Source organism: Protomyctophum parallelum, assembly GCF_964188405.1.
Source record: "Protomyctophum parallelum genome assembly, chromosome: 16".
NCBI lineage: Eukaryota > Metazoa > Chordata > Actinopteri > Myctophiformes > Myctophidae > Protomyctophum > Protomyctophum parallelum.
Window position 1 is genome coordinate 7424610 of NC_139711.1, and position 15330 is coordinate 7439939.

Sequence of the window (15330 nt, forward strand, 5' to 3'; positions counted from 1 at the left end):
TGCCATCCCACATTTTTCTGCCTCATAGTTAATCTTTTCAATTTTTCTGCTTGCTTTTGTATTCCTGTGAAGCACTTTGGAACCCTGGATTAAAAAGGTGTTCAACACACAAAGTATTACCCACTGAATCACTCCCCAGGAGGTGATAAGGTAAAGTGGCTTAATGGATCGCCTGAGAGCCTCAAGTACTGTCACTGTTTTGTTCTGTTAAATAGTCTTGGCTGTGGCTCAGGAGGTAGAGCAGGTCGTCCAATGATCCCTGGGTCGGCGGTTAGAATCCCGGCTCCTCCTGTCCACATGCCAAAGTGTCCTTGGGCAAGACACTGAACGCTACATTGAGTTGGTCGGTGTGACCATTGGTGTGTGAATGTGAGGACGCTGGGTGTCGACTTTCACACACCATTGGCGTGTGAAAGTGAGGACGCTGGGTGTCGACTGTTTGCCGCTTCACCTCCCAATGTATGAACGAATGAACCATTGTAAAGCGCTTTGAGCACAGCGCTATAAAAATGCAATTCATTATAATGAAGGACACTGGTCAGAAAAGGGGGGAGGGGGGGGGGGAGTGAGAGGGACTTACTCATTGACGACTTTGATGCCCAGCGAGCGGGCAGAGCCTATGATGCACTTCACCACGTACTCCAAGGATGCGTTGCGATTTTGGAAACACTCGTCCTGAGATTTCACTTGGGCGATCTCGTACACCGACCTCACCGACACGATACCAGCCACCTCATGACCTGCACACACACGCACACGCACACACACGCACACGTCTGTAGATATCGTCGCTGTAGGGTGGAAACCTTGTGTGCCTTTATTGCTCAAGGACACTTCATTGCAAAGCCAATAGGAGCCGGGGAATGGAACATCCGTCATCACACTCATGTCACCATGACTCAGCCATAACATACATCAGTGGTGCGACGCAGGTACGAACATCTAGTACAGTATAGTAAGTAAGTTAAGTGCATTTTATTTATAAAGCACTTTTCAAAACAAAGTTACAAAGTGCTGTACAGTGGGACAACAAGGGAAAAAACGAAATAAACAAAATAAATATGTCTTCAGGCAATTTTTTTTTTTTTTTTTTATATATTTTTTTGCGGCTTACGCCTTTTATTGATTTTTGAAGGGACAGACAGTAGGCTGACAGGAAACGGGAGAGAGATGGGGGGATGACATGCAGTAAAGGCCGTGTCGGGTCCGGGAGTCGAACCCGCGGCACACTGCGACTGGATTACCAGTCCGGTGCCCAGACCGTTACGCTACGGCCTGGGCCTTCAGGCAAATTCTTAAAACAGTCGTCAGACTCTGCATTCTTTATAGAAAGAGGGAGCGCATTCCACAGTGTGGGAGCAGCTACTCACCCTTAGTTACCAGTCAAGTCGCAGGAACTTTCAGAAAGCCCTTATCATCTGAAGACCGGAGTGATCTTACATTAGGTTTTGGAAGCAGTAGGTCTGAGATGTAGAGTGGAGCCAGCCCATGTAATGCCTTATATGTGGTTAAAATAATTTTGAAGTTGATTTCGGCTCATTTCGGCACTACAGCGCCGAAACAGCGGTAAAATAGGAGTATGAATCGGCCCTTAGTGTTAGTAAGAATCCTGGCGGCTGTGTTCTCTATTAACTGTAATTGATGAATAGAGGAGGCGGTGAGGGAAGTATAGACTAGTCCATTACAGTAGTCGAGGTGGGAAGAAATAAAAGCATAAATAATTATTTTCTAGGTCTTGAGGAGTCCTGAGTGGTTTGATTTTAGAGATATTACGTAGTTGGTAAAACAAGACTGGGTGACCTCCGTTACATGAAACTCAAAGTTCACCCGACTATCAGAGAAGCCCCAAAGGGCCAAAGGAAAGCCGAATAGCATTAGAGAGACTTTCACGCACGCAACGCAACGCACGCATGCGTCACGCACACACGCACGCGCACACGCACACGCACACGCACACACAAACACAAGTTCTGGTCTTGCTTTGGTGGGGGTCTGAGCATTACAAATACATTTTTAATGTGTTTGTGAGGTATTATGATGAGGGTATGAGGCAAAGGGGGAGTTTATTGAGTATTAATTTAGTGTTTGAGTGGTGCAACCACTATAGACAGCTATGTGTGTGTGTGTCTCCTTGTGTCCGAGCACTAAAATAGCGTATTTTCAGTTTGAAGTATTTTGTAGTTGCAGATATCGCGATATATCGTTGATGAAATTTCATACAATATATCGAATAATGTGATATTATCGTTATCGAGGGCCTAATATCGCGTTATATATCGTATCGTGAGGTACCCATATCGTCCCATCCCTAATATTAACCTTAGGAAGTATTACGTTGTTTTTTTGTTGTGTAGATTTCCGTCTTCCCATTGACAGCACCCCTCATTTCACACGGGTGTGATTTTTATTAGCATATACAATACATTCCATACATTCCATAGTGCTTGACCATATGGGCATATGACATCATCAACTTGCAACAAGAGCAGTTCCTATTGAGTGAAAGATTATCTATTTATGAAATAATAATAATTAAGAAATAAAACATTTTAGGTGTTTTTATTTTTACATTTTAGTTATAGAGGGCAAGTATAATGTTTTGTGACCAAAACCAGAGCAGAACTCCAACCACGGGACTCCAATAAGAAATAAATACCTTACCAACTATAGTATAAGTCCAGTATTTAAGTATCCAAAACACTTTCACTTTTTTTAAATAGCAACAATAACAGATCTACAAGCTCAAGGGCCTTCATTTATATATTAAAAAAAAAACATTAAAAGTTGTATAATGAAGATACAAGGTTTCTGCTCGACAGCGACGATATATACACTGACACGAAAACGCATATTCAGGGCGGAGTCACCACCCCCAGGGTAAGTTGTGGTTTGCTCTCGTTCACTGCAATGCAATTTGCGGCATTTCCAAAACAATATTGCGCAGAGTAGCGATTATCAAACGTATTTGCAATGCCATACGTTGAAAGATCTGTTGCCCGTGGACAAGGCACGCTACCTCCGCAAATTAGATATTATCGGCATAGATGTTTGTCCGTATGTGATTAAGGATTGGAAAATGTTGCATTGGCAGCCATAGAAAATTCTGCCCAGGGTAAAAAAACGGATGTGACGTTTTTGGGCGTTCCTGTCTTGTTCCGTGTCAGTGTATAAGGGAGAGGAAATGATCGCTCCTCCCTTAGCCCATTCTGACCTGAGATCAGATTCTAAAAATGTCTATTACATCCTGACAGTTTCATTATTAACCCATTCTGACCTGAGATCAGATTCTAAAAGTGTCTTCGATTTTTCAAACATAGCAGACCTACAAGCTCGTATCGCGCCACTCGGTGGCGCGATATGAGCTTGTAGATCTGCTATTTTTCAATAGCTAAAGCATAACATGATGCCAACACCAAAATGGGTGCCCGGTCAGAATGGGTTAGTCAAGTGACTACCCCCCACCTCTTTATAACCACCTTCCTTATTTTCCCCCACCTTTTTACATGCCTTTTTTCTTCGTGATGATTTGAATTTTGTTATTTTTTATGTCATGGTAATGAATTGAATACCCAGTACCTGATTGTAAACAAGACCGCAAGGACTTGTTTTCCGGTGATATCCTTAGACTAAGCGTTTGACTGTACTCTGTATGGTTGACATTTCTGCCTAATAAAGTATTCAATCAAATCAAATCAATCAATTCAGTACAGTACATATAGAAAGAGCTGAAACGATCCTCCATCGCACTACAATGTTGCCGGGTGAAAGAAAAAAAACAGGTCTTGGGCGGTCAAGGGGGAACTGTCATCATGCTATGGTGTATAAATTAGGCATTATTCTGAGAGCACGTGGTTGAGTGGAGGCAGAAAAAGTCAGCCATCGAGGCGTGGGAGGCCATCGCTCGAAGCAGGAAGACGGAAAATCCATAACTCCCTTGTCTCAGTGCACATCCTCTCATGCTGTACTGTCTGTAATTGCCTGCCACTCCGCTCTCCCGTTCATGAATATAACATCAATCAGGAGTAAACCTGTGTCTCCTGAAGGCCAGAGAGAGCGAGACACACGTGTGTTACAGGCTGGCTAAAAGAACACGGGCGTAGAAGAAACACAACTCACCTGTCTTTCCTGCCCCTTTCTCGATGCCCGCTGCGTGCTTGAGGAAGTAAGACACGGTGGGCTTGCAGATCTTTAGGTCGTACGTCCTGTCAGGCTGCATGGGGCAGAGAGACAGAAAGCAGAGAGCTTACACCTCAGATCATTTGTTACCCGTCATAAACAAAACCTTAGAGATACTGCCGGTTGGGCTTGAAGGATCCTGCGTGGCAGGTGATTTGTTATCGGATTCAAGGGATCAGACTTACATGTGACCTTTCAAACGCTGGGAATGGCTTTCACCCCACGCAGCCACACACTGCCAAAACTGAGATACTGGCTGTAGTGGGGCAATGACTTTCAAGGTGGAGTGTGACTGAATGTGGATTCCTTTTAGAGGATTGGTGACATGGTGCAGGTGCACAACATCACCACTAATCACCTCATCACACCCGGTGGGTCATCATGATGAGGTGATTAGCGGTGATGTTGTGCACCTGCACCATGTCACCAATCCTTTAAAAGGAATCTACATTCAGTCACAACTCCACACTGATGAAGGCTGGATAGCCGAAACGTTTGTCCATTTTTCAAATATGAAATAAACTATATTTGAACTGCAGTCTTGGTGTGTGCGACCCACTACCCTTTATTTTGATATGTTTTGAACGGGTGACGCACCTATAGTCAGAGCGCGGTGGTCATATGAAGAGCAATGAGTTTCAAGACATTTTGTAACATTGTAGTAGTACTAGCAACTACTAGAGTATCAGCAAGATAAGTGAGAGTGAGTGAGAGAGAGTGAGAGAGGGTAACAGAGAGAGGGAGAGAGAGTAACAGAGAGAGGGGTGGGCAGGGTGTGAACTACAAAGGAGCCAAGGCATGAGCTCCCATTTTTGAGGGCCGCTATCCCCTCCAACGTCGGAGGGGAGGGGAAATTTCATCATGGCAGCCAGGTCTATGGACTTTTTTTTTTAAATGTTTGTTTAGAGCACTTTAAACAGAGTATGCAGCTAAATTAACTGACTTTCTAACTGTTGTAGTTCCCCTTTCAAGCCTATTCCCGTCCTTTATGTTTTTGAACATATGCTTTTTTTCTATTATATAATTTTTGACAAAAATATATTCTCAATCTGAATGCACCACGTCCCAAAACAGATGATGTATTGAATTGCAACATGATTGTATAGGTCAATAATAGACCCTCATCAGGTTCCAAAATAATCTGGCCTTCTCTCATTCAGGAGTTTGACCATGGAAATCACCTTTGTAGCGTCTTACAATTTCTTTGTTTTTGCAATTTTCATAGTGTTTTGTCCTTAACCCATTATAGGCGGGAAACCCTTTTTGTAACGCTAACCTTCTGGACAGGACTGCTATATAAATATTTGAAGTTTTTCAGAAAACTTAGGTCAGGATTTAGAATATGTTTTTTAAAAGCCTCAGTCCATAGGCAATTTGGCAACAAAGTCTTATGCACACTATTATGCTCTGAGACGGGTGCATAGGCAGGGCTCAATGTACTCAGAAAAATGCACATTTTGCACACTTGCAATACGAACTTTATTTAGGCAACGTTTCGGTAAAAGACCTTCTTCCGGCATCTGCTGATAATAGGTAGCCACATAGACATACACATAGATCCACAATAACCAATCACAGTCGCCCTCGTTGACAGGGATGAGACCATAGACTGTAAAAAATATGGACAAAGCGTTCGCCGGGTCTAACATGGACGTAAAATGAAGCCTGTTATTCCTGCACTGTAAGTCGCCATCTTTCTAGATCCGTTTGGTACCAGCTGGCCATTGGCTGGCTCCGTTTTGGACCAGCTGGCCATTGGCTGCCCAGACAACGAGGCGGGACTTCCCCCCTTTTTCTCCGTTGGTTTTTATTTTGACTCGAGTGGGAGGGGAATCCCGATCATAGACTGTAACGGTAGCCACGCCCCTCAGAACATACGCGATGTTTTTTTTTCTTTATGGTCATTTTTTTAATTAATGGGACCATAATTTTCCAAAAAGAATATTATGACATTAGAAATGAGACTTTAAACTAGTGACTGGAAGAAGAAAGTATTCATGACCATGTTTATTAAGGTAATACAGTCTAGGTGAAGTTGGGCCAAAATACATGGGCCTCTATGGAGCTATGGGGCTTTTTGGGTCCAGTCCAGCGCCACAACAGGCCATTATATGAACTACCGATTTCAAATGAGGCTTCACGAAATATCTGGCTGACTGCCCCCCTGGATGAGACCCATAGCAGGTGGTGAGCTCATTTGATTAAGTGAGCACATGTATAAGCTTAAACAGCAATTAATACGTGCACATGGTTAGGGGTGGGTGATTATGGTGATAAATATCGTCCAGATGAATGACAGTGAATGCACATTCATTCTGTGATTTGCAGTTCTATACATTCATCACGTTGAACGACGGTTTCGTTCGCCAACATTAATCAAGTAATTTGGTCTAAACGGTCTGTTATTTTTGGTCATAAGGTGGGCTTCAGCCCAAACCTTTTCAGCCAAATAGTCACCTTGTTGACCAAGTTGTAGGCTACTGTATGCTCATTTTGCTCAACAGCTGTATTGATTAAAAAAAAAAGACCAAAATCAATAAACAAACTAACTTAGTCCTATTTCTAAATAGAGGAATGGAAGCGCTGCAGGGATCCGTTAGTGGCTCTTAGATGGGTGCTCTTTGGTGATACAGGTAAAACCATATAGACAAAAGGTATCCTTCCTCCAAGTTGTACTGTTTGTCAAAGTGTAAATTGCAGACTTGAAAAGAAAAGAATCCAAGGCACTCCGTCTTTGGTGAAAAATTAAATTGTTTATTTGATATCAGGGTCTATCTCTCTCTATAATAGATAGACCCTGACGAAGACCTTTTGGTCGAAACGCGTAGGTCCTGTTATTCATTTGCCTTGCTCATCATCAAATAAAACTATTACATTTTTCACCAAAGAAAGCCTTGGATTATTTTCTTTTCAAGTCTGCAATTTACACTTTGACAAACAGTACAACTTGGAGGAAGGATACCTTTAGTCCCATTTATTTTAGTTTCTGTTACCTTGGCTCGTAGGTGGTTGTACTGTTAACACAATTTCCGCCGGAATTAATTAATAACATGCCAGGATAATAATTATGGCCCCGTGACCGGATGTTGTGTCAGCCTAATGGTGTGTGTTGACTCCTGACCGGATGTTATTGTCTGCATGGACCATGATCAGTACTAGCCCTGGAACATGACTCTCGTATTCATACGAGAGTCATGACGTAACTTCACCCTGGTTTTTGCGAACGCTACATTTACAAATAATTAAAATATATAAACATTCGCATTTCAAATATAAAGTACTCACAAAGTGTCCCACGGGTGTTAGTTAGTAGCAGCGCCAGCGATTAGAATTTCTGCATCCCGCGTTGTTTAATAAAAAGCATTTTTATCCGAGGTGTTATTTTGCCATTGGCTTTCAACTATGCGCCCCTATCGGTCGGGAGGAGGGTGGCACTCGGTGTGTTCGATATATGTAGGCTGGCCGCCCTGCCAATACAGACTAATAGGCGAGTGCGCTCCCGGTGTGCAACTGTGGATTTCCCAAACGAACCCCGTTTGAAAAAAGTAGCCGGGGAGCTCGGACAAAAATGCTTTTTATTAAACAACGCGGGACGCAGCAATTCTAATCGCTGGCGCTGCTACTAACTAACACCCGTGGGACACTTTGTGAGTACTTTATATTTGAAATCTGAATGTTTATATATACGGAAATCTTGTAAATGCAGCGAGCGCAAAAAACAGGGCAAAGTTACTGCATGACTGTCATGATAATCATCATGGCAGTCATGTTCCAGGGCTAGATCAGTACTGGCCGGTGCCATTACTGTGACCGCCAGGCTCCGCGCAATAAGCGTTGTTTTGACCAGAAATGCCGCCTGGGAGGGGCATTTGGAGACTAAAGCGACTGAAAGCATGCGTGCGCATGCACACAAACGAGGGTGCACAATTAAAGATGGCGCAGTCCACTGTCTAAGCGAACAACAGATAGCCACCCGAAGATAATGTGAGTAGCCTTTCCACTAGATCGGATTGATCTGAATAAACGTAGGCTACGCATTTTGGCAGCGCCGCTTCCCGACAAATAACGGAGGCTACGTATTTTGGGTGGGGAAACGGTTAAGAAACTATAATAACTATAATAACTAAAATAACCATAAAAACTGCATGAAATAAATAGTGATAATATCATGTATCGATTCGTGATACTGCTTGAAAACATATTGTGATATTATAGTTTTCACCCCATTTCGTGGTTATGACTGTACGGCTATTTCTTCCCTTTTAGACATCAGCACCAAGGTCAGCAGGACCTCAAGCAATACTGGTGTGCCCCCTTCTCCTGTTTATGAAAACATGTTTTTCCTGTATATTTCTCCTCATGGAGCATGCCGGAAATAATTATTGATCTATGATTCATGCGCAAGGTGAATTAAAAGGTGTCTCTGATTTACTTTAATGAAGATACTTGCATGCATCACATCACTTCACACTCACAGCATGGCTGTACACTCAGGGTTCCCCAATTAATTTTCCTCAAGGTCCATATTTTGACTAGCGTACCAGGCTGGGGGCCGAGTCTGCACGCGCGAGGTCGAGGTCTTGCCCTGAAAATTCATTTTCAGGGCAAGACCCCATTTGAAAAGGATGCCCAGTTTGACATGCATAGGCTACTGACCATTTAATGCCATTTATATCTGGGACCCTTAAAAAAAAAAACAAGAAAAAAAAAAAACATTTTTTTTTTTTTTGGAAGTTCTTTCATGGGCCACAAGGGGGCGCTCTGTGGGCCGCAAATGGCCCGCGGGCCGCCTATTGGGGTACCCTAGATAAAATGCACTCCCTCATGTGTGTGTGTCTGTACTTGTTGTTGCAGGCTGGACTGTTGATACAGTCTGTTGTTTAACAGATACAATATTTTGCTCATCAGTTATGGGTAACTTTAAGCGTTGTTAATGAAAACTTGATCCTGGATCATCATATAAAATGATTATGCACTAGCCCTTACCCGTTGTGGCCGTGGGGGGTACTGCGCCCTGGGTGTGTTTTCGCATTATTAATTCACTAATACATTCATTATTAATTTATAATTTGTTAAATTGGAAAAAGGGCTTCGTTAAGATCTCCATGTTATTATGGTCAATGCCTGTGTGAAAAGTGAAGTATTTATATTTAAACGAGATGAGTCCCCACACACACACGGTGACAGCGCTCCATGTTCACACACAGACAGACAGAATATTCTGTACACTGCAGTGTTTTTATTTGTTTGATCGATTCATGTTTAATTGATTAATGTACTCGTCTGACCATATTTCGCTGAGGGTTTCAGTCTCCTCGTTCGACCACGACGACCCATGGTAACTGCACATCTTTTTGTTATATTTATGCATATATGTGTATGTATATGTATATATATATATATATATATATATATATATATATATATATATATATATATATATATATTATTACCATTATTATTATTTTTGCTCTTACTGTACTTTGAACTGCACTCGCTGCCTGAAAAATGTGCTATATAAATAAAGATTGATTGATTGATTGATTGATCTTTGCGCTGCGTAAAATATGCATATATCATATCTCCAGCTGTGCTTACTTCTCATTCATCGCTCCTTTATTTGATGCAGATTGCATTCACACCTGCAGTGAATCGAAGTCAGGTGCGCTTGGAAGCGAAACCCCCATTTCTTGTCGAACTATAATGGGATTGTTTTATGTACACCAGAATTCGAATGAGCCTTCACCAAACGAGCCCCAAACGAAGCGCACTTTCTGACAATACGCAGCAGGATTAGTCTTAATCGCAGTGTAACATCATGGGATGAATGCCACCTTTGTTGTGCAGACAAGTATAGAATATACAGTAATATATCGCTGCAGTGCACCCTGCTTTAGTTGTCCTATATACTGTATCATGCCAAGATGTTTGGTTTCATACCCCTATAGAAATGTCATGTGGTCATAAACTAATTATGATGTATCATATGTGCTGACATAAAGCAAACTAGGCCTGGATGGATGCTTGCAGCTACATTTGTTTCTTCTGACCACTTTCCACCAGCAGATGGCACCGATGTGACAGAAGCAGCAGGTGTGAAGGCTGAGCACTGAGCATCTCAAAACAAAACTCTGTACAGACCCTATAAAAAGGAATCAGGCTACTCTACTCTAAATATATTTCAGACGCTGATTTGGATCAAGGCTTTGATGTGATGATGATGATGATCACATGGAATTAAGTTAAACGGTACAAAGGAAAAAGCAAGAAAAGAGGGGACCATTAACAAGGTGTATGGAAAAGCCCAGCTCTTACTGTATGCTGCTGTTGGTTCTGCTGTTCACGTAAATGCTCTCTGACTCTCCCGTTCCTCTGGGGTACGGTTTCATTAATGAATGCAAATGGAGGAGGCTTACTTCGGGTGGTACGAGTATGAATAATGGAAGTGCTTTTGGAAATGTTATGCAGCCACTAGCGTTTACCAGAACATTGTGGGTATAAAAAGAGTTGATGAATGCATAGGAGGTGGTGAGAGATGGCTTTACCTTTACTTGGATCCTGATCGGAAGAGGAATCCCTTCCTTGAGGTCCTTGGTCTTCTCGTTGAAGTCCTTGCAAAATTGGCTAATGGGAATCCCTTTCTGAATGTGGAGAGAGGGGTGAACGAAGCGACGAGTAAGGAGAGGAGAGACAAGCAGAGGGAGAATGATGCTTAATTTACACAGAAAAAATAGAACCCATGACATCTGCAACGCGTTGTGCGCTTGCATGTATAATTGTATATAAACTGTTTTCTTGGTGTACGGCGGAGAATAAATAGGGCGTAAAATGAGTATAAGTAGGGCTGAATGTTTTTAAAATGTCTTCATCCGCATGTCACTCATGGCAAAAACTGCAAGGCTTGCATAGTAAGGACTGGGCTGCCGTCAGTCAGTCAGTCAGTCAGCCAGCCTTGGAGAAGTGGTCTAACGAGGTGCACACACACGCTGCTGCCCCACAGCATGGCTGATGGTGTGTTATGTACCATAATGATGTACTAGGACTATGGCTATTTATGCAGGGTTTTATAATTGCACTATACGGAAATTGCAGGCATGTTCTCTCTCTGGCCGTGCCTGGATAGAATGTGTAGCCTCAAATGTTCAATGGGGATTCAGATGAGGACTCAAAAGCAGGCCACTTCAGAATAGTCCATTTTGTTACCTTACCATCTTAAAATAAAATAAAGAAAGTCTAATTATGGCATGCCTTCCCCATGTGGATGTCTATGACATATGACGATACTGGTTTACTTAACATTAAAAATGTTAGAGGACCACCTTTCGACCTATCTAACAGGAGGACTGTTTTAAAAAAAACAATATATATGTTTTTTATTAGAACGAGGGCTTCCATTTTCGCATTGCAACTTTTCAGGAGCAGAAAGCCTGCAGTTTTCTATTAGCTTGGAATCCCCATCGACGATGTCACTGGTGGACGGGTTTTTAACTGCCCAAAAGCCTTCCTATGAGACACAGACCGAGTAGGAAAACACTACCTTATGATCATTAGTGAGAACCAATTATATGAAGATGGGTTGAAAAGAGGTGAAGTGGTCCTTTAACCCTCTAACACCCGCATTAATTTCTACTTGCAAAAAATAATTTCAACCTTACTACTACTTTGTAATACTAGGACTAAGACTAAAAGATATGTTAAAAAATAAAAATAAAAAAAAGTTTGATGAAACATTTATAATAATTATATAATAATATAATAAATTAATAATTTACATTTTGGGGATATCTTTCACAATAATGAATAAAACATGTTCTAGACATTCTAATGATCACAAAAAACATATATTACAATTATATATTATATATTACATTTTTAATTTGTGTGAATTTCAGCCTCTGTGGGGGGGATTTATATGCAAATATCATGACCAATGGCATTGCAATGAACATCACTGATGACGTTTAGGTGAAAAAAGAACAGAAAAAAAGAAAGAATTAGTAATTAAATAAAATACATTTGTTGCTAAAAAGCAACGCTGGGTCTTAGAGGGTTAAGTATTATTTCACAATATGAAACACACAGTATGTGGGCCAAAAACACGAGGAGGTAGTTCCATGGCAGTGTGCACAAGAAAACTGTTACTGACCAGTCCAACAGCCAGCCAGACCCATTTCACTCGCCTCCTACCATGCCATGCTGTGAAAACTACATTTTCTCACAATTAAATTGAAACTGACAGGAAGCGGGGGGGAAAAAACAACAACTGCAAGTTTCAGCTCTTCCCAAAGATCTTCAAAGGGATTCCGATCACCACCTGGTCCAATGTTTTCTTCTCATGCTGCTTTTTTTTTAATGTATCCTGCAGAAAAACACATAACCAGTGGCTAAAGGTCCTTGCAGGCTGCAGTGTTTTTGATTCGTTTTGTTTTTGTTTTGAAATGTTCCTGCTTGCAAGGACCTTATCTGGGCTGTACTGTACAATTTCAGATTTCATCATTATGCCCTGCACAGGTGTAAAGGCTGGGCACCCTGCACAGTAACCCCAATTCATCACTGACACTGATCCATGTTTCACAGTGTGCATGGAGTTTGTTTTCTTTGAGAGCTTCATTGTTACTTTGTACAGTAGACAGATCCCATCGACTCCATGTTCATTCTGCCAGAAGGACTGTGGCTTGTCAGCATGCAATTTGTGAAGTCCAGTCAGGCTTTCTTTTGTGTCTCTTTCCCTTTTCTGTCTACCATGGAGCCCATTTCATTCAGTGACGGATGGTGCAACTTTTAACTGTTCATTTTTTTAACTTCATTCTGGATCCGTTTTGACGTTTACATGGTTCTTACTGGACCATTAAAATTATCTTTCTGTTCAATCTTGGGCTGATATTTAATCTTGTGACCACATCCAGAAATGTTGGCTACAGTACCATGGGCCTTAACCCATTCTGACCTGAGATCAGATTCTAAAAATGTCTTCTACATCCTGACAGTTTTCCATTCTGACCTGAGATCAGATTAAAAAAATGTCTTCTACATCCTGACAGTTTTCCATTCTGACCTGAGATCAGATTTTAAAAATGTCTTCTACGTCAGTCGCTCTTCGATTTTTCAAAAATAGCAGACCTACAAGCTCGTCACAGTAACAACAAGCTTGATTACAAAATTGGCAGCAATCCCGATCCATGCCAAACTTTGCACACACACTCCCTGGATGCCAACGACGAACCTCTGCCCCAAATATTCCTCAACGGCCTGTTATAGCGCCACCATGAGGCCGATTTAGGCGAAACACATTTCTGTAGATTACTCGTACACATTTTATCCATACATCACACAATTCGGTATACACTATCTCCTTAGTCATGTGATCAACACGGATCTGCACCATTTCCCATCTTCCATCCTGATTGGCTAAGATTGGCTTCCAAAGCTCACATGATTGGTCCGTTTCAAACAAAATGCCACAAATCACAAACACAGTGTGCCATTTCCGTGAAATTATACACACACATTTCCACTAGGCTGAGGACGAAATGCCACTCATACTTTTCCAAATCGGCCTTATGGTGGCGCTATAACAGGCCGTTGAAGAATATTTGGGGCAGAGGTTCGTCGTTGACATCCAGGGAGTGTGTTTGCAAAGTTTGGCATGGATCGGGCAAAGGGTGCCGGAGATTAGCTGGTAACGGATGGACAGAAGGAAGGAAGGAAGGACGGACACAGACACGCACGCACGCACGCACGCACGCACGCACGCACGCACGCACGCACGCACACACGCACACACGCACACACGCACACACGCACACACGCACACACACACACACACACACACACACACACACACACACACACACACACACACGGACGGAGTGCAAAACATACTCTCTCCCCGTGCCTTCGGCCTGGTGGAGACAATTATGTGATGATACAATTTATTTTTAATGGGCTGTTCCAACTTCCAATTATTCCTTTTCCCATTATATTCATGCCGGCATGGTCTAGGCTGGGTGTCTGTGGTCCATTACTATTCCACAATGTGTAGTGTGTGTGTGTGTGTGTGTGTGTGTGTGTGTGAGAGGGTGTGTGTGCGTGCGTGTGTGGTCATTCACAATACCAAAATGTAGATTCTGCGTATGCGTGTGACTGCGTGTGTCAGGCGAGGCACACTAGGCGAGTTATGACAGAGTGCATGTTGGTGCCCAGAGCCCCAGAGACCCTGTGATAAATGAGTCTCCCTTTCCCAGTCCCTGCCAGGCCAACCAGAGCGAAAGGCAGAATGGATGGGTGACATTAAGTCAACACCCAGCCAACGCCTCTCTCCCCTCGCCATTCCTCTGCTGACTTGGAATCAGCCGGCAATGACTGTTAAAGGAATCTAATTACGGCTACGTAAATTTATACCGACTTTCGCCCGCCATTTTCCCCCCAAAGGGCAACACATACTGATTGAAATGTTCATTTTAGGAATGGGGAAAAAAGGGTTTTAATGGAGTCACCAGCTTCTATTGCTCCATGGCGTGGCGCCTGCAGAGTAATGCACTGCCTCCGGATTCTAATAATGGACCTGATGAAAACTCATTCATCCCGAGACATTCTTCAATGACAGAACGGGGAGGAGGACGCTTATTTGAACATAACGGAGCGGAAACGCCTCCGAGTCCCCAACATCATCTCCACTAAAAGCCTCAAAACACACCTGATGCATGCTGATCGGCGCACATTCGTCTCGGCAAACCCATATCAGTTCACTAGGCCCCCCGGGGAGACGCCGACACCGCCGGCCTCGTTGCTCTCTCTACGTCGTACACACTGACTCAGTCTGATGGACGTCTGGTCTCAGTTCACTAGGCCCCCCGGGGAGACCCCGACACCGCCGGCCTCGTTGCTCTCTCTACGTCGTACACACTGACTCAGTCTGATGGACGTCTGGTCTCGCGCGTCACTGTGTGTTGCAAGCAAATACTGTTTGGCCACCGACGTGTTGCATTAGAATTACAATACATCCCATTAATGAAATGAAAACCCACCGCGTCCCCGGAGGGCCCTCCCTCCTCCACCACCTTCCCCCTGCCCCCCCCCCCTCCCCCCCCTCCCTGGCTTATTAATAGTAATCCCATGTCAAACACAGTACCGCACCACTGTATAGTATAGTAC

At 42.9% G+C, this 15330-nt stretch overlaps 1 protein-coding gene across 1 annotated transcript in view; it reads right to left on the reverse strand.

Moving 5' to 3' along the window:
- mrpl11 (mitochondrial ribosomal protein L11) overlaps positions 1 to 15330 on the reverse strand; it is a 60258-nt gene that overhangs the window by 1878 nt on the left and 43050 nt on the right. Inside the window, exons 3-5 of the mRNA XM_083786002.1 lie at positions 10722 to 10817; positions 4117 to 4210; positions 581 to 740 (exon numbers count right to left, since the gene is read on the reverse strand). Coding sequence (XP_083642128.1) covers positions 581 to 740; positions 4117 to 4210; positions 10722 to 10817 — 350 coding nt within the window. The remainder of the gene's footprint in view (positions 1 to 580; positions 741 to 4116; positions 4211 to 10721; positions 10818 to 15330) is intronic.